General features: G+C 42.0%; 1 protein-coding gene across 4 annotated transcripts in view; it reads right to left on the reverse strand.

The window, feature by feature from the left end:
• The window catches only part of TPK1 (thiamin pyrophosphokinase 1), a 334385-nt gene extending 329260 nt beyond the window's left edge, over positions 1 to 5125 (reverse strand). The window contains exons 1-2 of one of the 4 annotated variants that reach the window (XM_060021056.1): positions 4065 to 5125; positions 3380 to 3438 (exon numbers count right to left, since the gene is read on the reverse strand). In XM_060021056.1, coding sequence (XP_059877039.1) covers positions 3380 to 3422 — 43 coding nt within the window. In that variant the 5' untranslated portion in view covers positions 3423 to 3438; positions 4065 to 5125. The other 3 variants (XM_060021054.1, XM_060021055.1, XM_060021053.1) reach the window with 3 other exon arrangements.
• Positions 5126 to 7963: the final 2838 nt, after the last annotated feature.

Consider the following 7963-nt stretch of genomic DNA (forward strand, 5'->3'; position numbering starts at 1 on the left):
GATATGCATTATAGATTATAATAAGAAAAACTAGAAATAACCTAAATGTCTATTAAGAAAGCCTAGCTCCTTTGTGTCTATACTGCCCATTAAAAAAAAAAAAAGTTGGGATATCTACACGTGTGGACCATCATAAAGTAGTAAGTGAAAAAAGCTGCAGGAAAGGGCATAAAACAGGTCACACACACACACACACACAAATTTAGAAAAACACAATTTAGAGATTTAAAATGACAATCTCTGCTATGGAGATTTTTCCCTGCAGTGCTAAAAACAAGACAACGGGCCCAAAATGGAGTCATGTATGCCACATCCCCAAACCCAGACTTAATACTTAACCCAATTATGTACAGCTTCAGCTCTCCCCAAAATGGAATCTTAAACCAGCCAGTCAGGAATCACCCTATCAGCACTAGTGAAGTAATCTGCCTGATAGACCCTTACCATCCCCTAAAGGAAAGTGACCTTGCTAGAACCAATCTACCTTTTGCTAGTATAACTTCCTTGTTCCTGCCCCCTTCTGCCTATAAAGTCTTTCATTTTGTACAGCTCCTCCAAGCTCCTTTCTGTCTGCTACATTGGATACTGCCCAATACATGAATTGTTAAATAATCATTGAATAAGATTTGTAATATTTACTCACTTGCATTGTTTAACATATAGAAATACTTCTATTTTTGAAAAATGAACAAAGAGCACACAGAATCTATAATAATCTTTGTAATAGAAGAATATTGATATGTTTTCACCCACTGCTCCAAGAGTAATTTACAAAACAATTTATAATATAAATCCATTTTATTTAAAACACGAATAATAATATACTGGGTTATATGTACAAAAATAAATATTCATAACATTCCACCTTGGGACTTCCCTGGTGGTTCAGTCGTTAAGAACCTGCCTTCCAGTGCAAGGGACGCAGGTCTGATCCCTGGTGGGGGAACTGGGATCCATCCTACATGCCGCGGGGCAACTAAGCCCACACGCTCTACAGCCCCTGTGCCACAACTACTGAGCCCGTGTGCTCTGCAGCCCGCCCGCCACAACTAGAGAGAAGCCCCCCACGCCTCAACGAAAGATCCCGCATGCCGCAACAAAGACCCGATGCAGCCAAATAAATTTTAAAAATATATTTTAAAAAAATGCCACCTTAATAATGGTTATTTCCAGAAGAGGGATTACAGGAAACTTTCACATTCTAGGTTAGTCGTTTTTCTTTAAATAATAACCATTTACTTTAGTTACAAAAAACAAAGATTAAAAATATATATTTCCCTGAGCTAATGATCATTCCAGAGATGTGCATTTTGGCCCACCTAGCAATTAGTTCATCTGAAGAGAATCAGTTTGTCAGCATGCCTGCTATACTAAATCTGGGTACACATCACAGGTACATCATGCCTAAAAATTAAATCCACAGAAGTTATCAATACAAAAACTACCTCTCTGCTGTAAAGTATTAAGTGTCTGTTTGATGAAGGGAATCCCTCTAAATGTAAAGTTAACCTCGAATACTTACTGAATTACTATAAGAGGCCAGGCATTGCAAGGGCCCCTCATCATACGCTTTTCTGTTTTTAAACATCTCTCATTTATCTAGAGTCGAAGTAAACTTCTAGGGAGCCCGTGCTTCTAGTCCAGTGTTTGAGAAGAGATAGGAATCTGTATAAACTTTTACCCTTAGGAACAGGAGGAAACTAGGAGAACCACTAAATCCCAAAGATCTCCTCAAAGGAGCTCGGGATTCTGCCTGGTAGATCTGTGCTTCATAGAGGATATCACGGCTCTTGACAGTTCCCCTACATGCCCTGTCCCAGTGAGGAGCTTACACATGTCTAACTTGACGAGTCTAGGCCTCCTTCCTAAGCCTTTGATAAAACACAGAGGGAGCAGAACTGCCTGTGTTTCCTACTATTTCCTACTTTTCTATTGCTCCAGACCTTCTCTATCTCAGCACTGACCCAGAGATCCAACCATGTTAGCCTTACTGCTGAATCTAATAGCTTGAAGCCAAGCGCTTTACATGTTTTACAACTCATTTATACTCACAGTAACGCTGCGAAAGATTCCTATTTTATAGATGAAGAAACTGAAATACAACCAGCAAAGCTAAGATTTAAACCCAGAGACCCTGTTGCCTCACTCCAACCTTTACTATGCAGCACTATCTATATGACATATCTCATTAAACCTAGAAAACACTAGAAATCCTCCTTTCTAACTAAACCTAAAGCACTTAGATTTAGTAACAAATCTTAACGTCAACAGGCCACGTGAATCCAATGTTCTCTCTTGGAAATGCTATTAGTGCCGCTGCTGTTGGATAACAGAACTATGAAATTTCATTTGCAAAACATTTATGTTTGCCAGTGATTTTCTTAACTTAGGAGAAGCCGTTTAGTTATGATTAAACACCCAACCTCTTAACCAAGTCAATGTAAACCTATCTGGGTTCAGATTCTAGCTCCATTACTACCTGTTTCCTTTACCTGTAAAATAAAATATGAAGTATATATAAACAACTTAGCCCAGCAAATGACTGGAGAGGAAGGAGTCAGTGTTCCCTACTGTTATTATCCTTTGATTGTTTTACCATAAATACTCCCAGGATGTGGGAAAGCTGACAAGTTCAGATCAAATTCAATATCCCACCCCCTCCCAAAAATATTCGTGAATTCATGGGTTTAGAGAAAACTTTAAACATGAAAAAGCTATGCATTCTATTTAAATTGATGAACTGATAAACTAGAAGTTCTACACAACAGAAACACAATAAAAACTGGTAAATAAAAAATGTTTATCACGCAATTAGCACACAAGTCAGTTACTACACTCGATAATGAATGCGACAATTAGCTTCAAAGAACTCATTCTTCCATCTATTTCCAGGTGAATTACAATGCCTTTACACTTAGAAATAATAAAAATTCTTGAGTATTATATCTTTAAAGCATTTTTTATTGGGTAACCTCTGGCATTTTCCATGGATTACAAACCGGCAGGCAATAATAAAGGCAATAAAGACTGACCTTTACCCCTTTGGCGTCTAATGTTCTACTGTTAGAGATAAGTTCAGACTGTTAAGAGCCTAAGAGCTCACATTACAAGTAGGGCGTCGTCTTCTCCAGGTGAAGGGCATAAAATACATCATCTTTTAGCCCTCACAACTCTACACCGCAAGGACTAAAAACTATCCTCGTTTTTTTCAGATAAGGAAACTGAGGCACAAGAGAGGTTGAGTAATATGCCTAAATGGAGGACATCTGAGGCAGATTGGAAACCATTCTGGGTCTGGAGTCCAGCCCTCTTAACCTCATCAGGGATCTGGGGGTGCGCACATCAATGTCAGTGTAAAACGTGTTAAGAAATACAGTACCAGTGGGAAGCAGGGGTTCCAACGGGGTAATAGCATGCTCCATAACGGATTACTGGTCTCTGCATTAAAAACATAAAAACGCCACATTAGAACTTCTAGCTAATTAAACAGCGCGCGAAATCGTCAGTACATTTGGTCTCCGGGGCGGAGCACGGAGCGAGCCGCGCTCCAGGCGTGCGGGCCCGGGCACGGCAGGCAGGGCGCGCGGCGGCGGGGACGCGGGAGACTCGAGCCCCAAAGGGTTCCAGGGCGCGCAGGGCAAAGCATGCGGGCGCCACGCGTGCCTCGACAGGGCCGCCCCGTCCAGCGTCTCCCCGCGCCGCCGTCACCATCCGGGACCGGGGGAGCCAAGAAAGCCAGAGCGGCGAGGGGCGGCCACCTCCTCCCCGCCCCGGCTTGTAGCCCGCACGCCGGGAACGAAGGCGACGCGCTGGAGTGTTGTCGCACTTACATAATGGCGGGTGGAGCCACCAGCGAGCGGAGCGCAGACTGCGGGAGCGAGGGCGATCGACCGCTCGGCGCTCGGCTGAGGAACCTGGGAGACGCGCGATCCCCGCTCGCAGATTTAAGTGAACGGCGCTTGAGGCGGCCCCGCCTCCTTCCGGGAGCCGGAGGCGCGTGCAAGCCGCTTGCCCCGCCTGAACCGCGTGTCCACGCAGGTGAGGGCGCCGTACTATCCGCTCACCTGGCCGCTGCCTTCTTCCCGTGCCGCGCTCTCTTCTAGGCTAGCTCGTACCTGAAGCCATCGCTGGTGTTTCTGCCGAGCGCTCCTCACTGAACTTTGGCACGGAGGCCCCTATTTGCTCCAAACCAAGCGTTAATTTCCCCGTCACCCTTCGTCAGCTTGGCATCAGAGCCAAGCAAACGTCCCAAGTTATCCAGAGCCCGTTTTCTCGGTCCTCATTCTTTTTGATCTCTCGCTTGCAGCTTGTGTACTTAAGGAGCACGCCTTCGTTAAAGTCTTCACTTGGTTGCAACAATCGCGGAATGTTTTCGTTGGCAGGAACTTTAAGCTGCTTACTTGCAGCTCCGCTCGCTCCAACACTCCCAACTTCAAGAGTTCATTCTGTGGCCACGCAGCCTTTTCCAAGACTCTGCAAACCAGATCTCTAGACTTAGACTCCCTAGGCTTTACCTTTTCCAGGCTAAACTCTTGTTCTTTCGAAGTTCTTATAGGACCTGATTTTTAGACTCCACCATCGTGGTTCCCATCCTCTGTATTTAATGTTGCTCAGAAACTGTGATTCTGACAGCTGTTGAGAACCATGCAACTGTCAGCACGTGACAACTCGTGCAAACCCCTGCGCTAAGAGACGTGACCAACTCTATCACGGTTTCTATAAGGCGGATCCCTAGGACACACAACCATTAAAATGCCTAGCTGAGCAAGTTCTAGCCAACAGCTGATGGCAGGCCCCTGACCTCCCAAAGGGCTTGAAATTGTGAATATGTTTCTTAAGACTCAGAAGCATCTCTCTCAAAGACCCGAGAGCCATTCCCTGCAGAGGCAGTCTTCAGGAAGGGTAGAGCCTCTGTCTCCCAGTCTCTGTGGGAGGATAGACTCCTCACTTCCGCAGCTGCCAGTGAGCAAACGAAGCTGGTCTAGTCGCCTTTATACTGACCGACGCTTTGCAATTTTCACTTCTCTAACTCTATTGAGCTCCCACTCTTGCCCGTCTCTCATCCTCCCTTTAAAACGTTCCAGTCGCCTCTCCACAAATAAGAATAGAACTCAGCTCTTTCTCGACTGTCAGTAGTTACTAAACAAAACCTATTTTCAACGCTTCAACTAATACCCGTCTGTGTTTATCTTGGACACTGGACACAATGTTCCAGGAGTGATGCAACCATAGAAAAGTACAACATTGCCCATGCTCAATAACTTTTTCAGCTGCCAGATCAAATAGAACTTGCAGGTGTTTTTCACATTCACCACTGTCAAGCCAAGGGTACACCTATCTCACAGTCAATTTTAGACGAAACTGCTAGGGACTTTACAGTTATCATTGTAAAATTAAATATTATGACTTTGCCATCACAGTTACATGGGTGGGCCATTTCAACTATGTTACTTACTAGCTGTGAGACATTGGAACTCTACCTCAGTTTCCTCAGATATAAAATGGGAACAATGTTGCCTACTTTGGAACGGTTCTGTAAGGATCAAATGACTTGGTATGGATAAACACTTGGGCAGGTGCCTAGCACGTACAGGTTTGCAACAAACGTTTGTCCCTCTCCATCAATATGAGACGTATTCCACTTACACCTTATGACATCCTTGTTTATATTTGTAACACACATCCTTGCAAAGTTTTCATGTGTAATCTTGCTCAAGTTTCTCCCAAAGTCATTACCGAAGAAAACTGAAATATTAACCACAATAAATGTCAAAAGTCCACGTTTCAAGATGCCACTAGTGAAACTATAAGACAACAGACTGGAGGTGGAGGGAGACTGTGCCCATGTAATAGCCAAGTGGTTGCTATATCTATATCAGTAAAAAGCAAACAGGCCAGTAAATGGATGACCAAGGATGCTACAGAGTCCAAGCTCATACTGCTTGCCCCACTGACAGACCAATAAATTGAGAGACAATTTGTTGGGGCAAGGAATAGCTACTTAATTCAGAAAGTCAGCAGACAGAGAAGATGGTGGACTAGCGTCCCAAAGAACGACTTGTTTGGGTTTGGATGCTAGTTTCTTTTACAGGACAAAGAGGGGGAAGTGAGGAGGTGAAGTAAAAAAAAGTGATACATTATTGTAAATATTCCCTGGTTCCAGCCAGACTCTGGAGGGGATGTGTTAATTTCTTCTTTCCTGCAGCCATTCACAGGTGGGCCTAGTCATGATGTTTCATATGAGCCAAAGGAAAGTATTTTAGCTTAAGGCTCAGCATGGGAGGCAGGGTTCCAAGAGAAGGGCCATTATGTATACTTTAAGGCATAGGCAACATCCCTTTAGTGATTAACTTGTAGCAAAAGCAATAGAATACAAAGGTTAAAGTAAAAGAAACAGATCCAATATGGAGTCAGATTTGTTCTTCTTTATTACAAGGATATATACCGGCAAATTACAAAAGGTATTCAAATGGCAAACCATGTGAAAAACACAGCATCAGTAGCATTCGGAGAGCAAATTTGAACAATGAGATAAATTTACTTGCCAGATTGCAAATAGTATTTTAAATAATCAGACAAATTTACACTGGTTGAGTAATTATTATGTTCCAGTCACTATGTTGAGGTCTTTGTATTTTATTTAATTACCCTAAAATGTAGGCTTCAAGAGAACTAGGACCAAATTTTAATTGTTCACTTTTCAATCCTCACACTCGGGCACAGTTGCTGGCAAAGAGTAAGCAATCAGTGAGTATTTACTGAATGTTCGTAATGAAATTGTTTGCAATAGCAATAAATATTAGCAGTAGCCTAGACTGCTTCTTCTCCAGTTCTTCTCACAGCTGACTCATCCAACCAGCCTCAGCACAAAACTGACTTCCTTCCCCTGGTTACTCTTTATTTCATCTAGGCTTGTTTGTTTGTTTTCCTGCAGAGCTATACTCACAATCTGTAGTTATTTAACTTACGTGTTTATGGTTTTTCTCCCCCTGCTAGCATGAGAGCTTCCTAAGGGCAGGAACCATGTCTGTTTTGTTCATTGCTATTTCTCCAGGCAAACAAGATACCTCACCCGTAATAGAGATTCAATAAATGTTTGTTAAATGGATTAATACGTGGTGGGAAAAAATGAAAAATTACAGTGCATCATATCAGCAATTATTAAAAAGAATAAGCTAAATCAATATGCCCTCATGTGGAAAAATGTCTATGACAGAGTAAATTTTATAAATGCAAGTGGTAGGAAAAATCCTACCTATATTATTTAAATGTATTTGGATAACCATACAAAGAGAATTGTTAAAAATGACCTCTGAGATAAAGGGATGGACTACATAGGAGGCAGCAGACTTAGGGAAATATCACTTTCTATTTTATATATGTTTGTATTTTATTACTTAATATTTTTGCAATATGCATAGTAAAGAAATTTAAGGTTGTGAAAATGTATATTAAAAGGAAATTAATGGTCATTATTGTTAATCCCTGTCATATTTTGGGATTCCAGGGAAAGGAACATATATACATACATGGTATAATTTTCAGAGGAGAAATTCCATAGCTTCAACCAAATTTTCAATGGATCCTATGATCCCCAAAAGTTCCATGGGATAGGACGGAACCTCTAGTAATAGGTTATGCATTTTTCTCTACGATACGTAGATGGCTGTCCCATCTCCCTCCCCAACTGTCTTCCATTCTGCCTCCATTTTCTTGAACTGGTGGAGTTCAAAATATATGTTGTTTTAAAGATTTTATAATAAAAAATTTCTGGAGTGAAATAAGTTTTGAAAACACTGCACACTGTTACCAACCTCCTTTGAGATTTATAGCACATTATACATCTTTAAACATCTCATGTTTATCTCCAAACCCAGAATGTCTCAAAACTATTGGAGCATGGAACACTGTTTGCTTGGTATATCTTTTAAAATCTTGCAGAACAGTGTTCCTCCAAACAACT

The sequence above is a fragment of the Delphinus delphis genome, chromosome 9 (genome assembly GCF_949987515.2).
Source record: "Delphinus delphis chromosome 9, mDelDel1.2, whole genome shotgun sequence".
Classification (NCBI taxonomy): domain Eukaryota; kingdom Metazoa; phylum Chordata; class Mammalia; order Artiodactyla; family Delphinidae; genus Delphinus; species Delphinus delphis.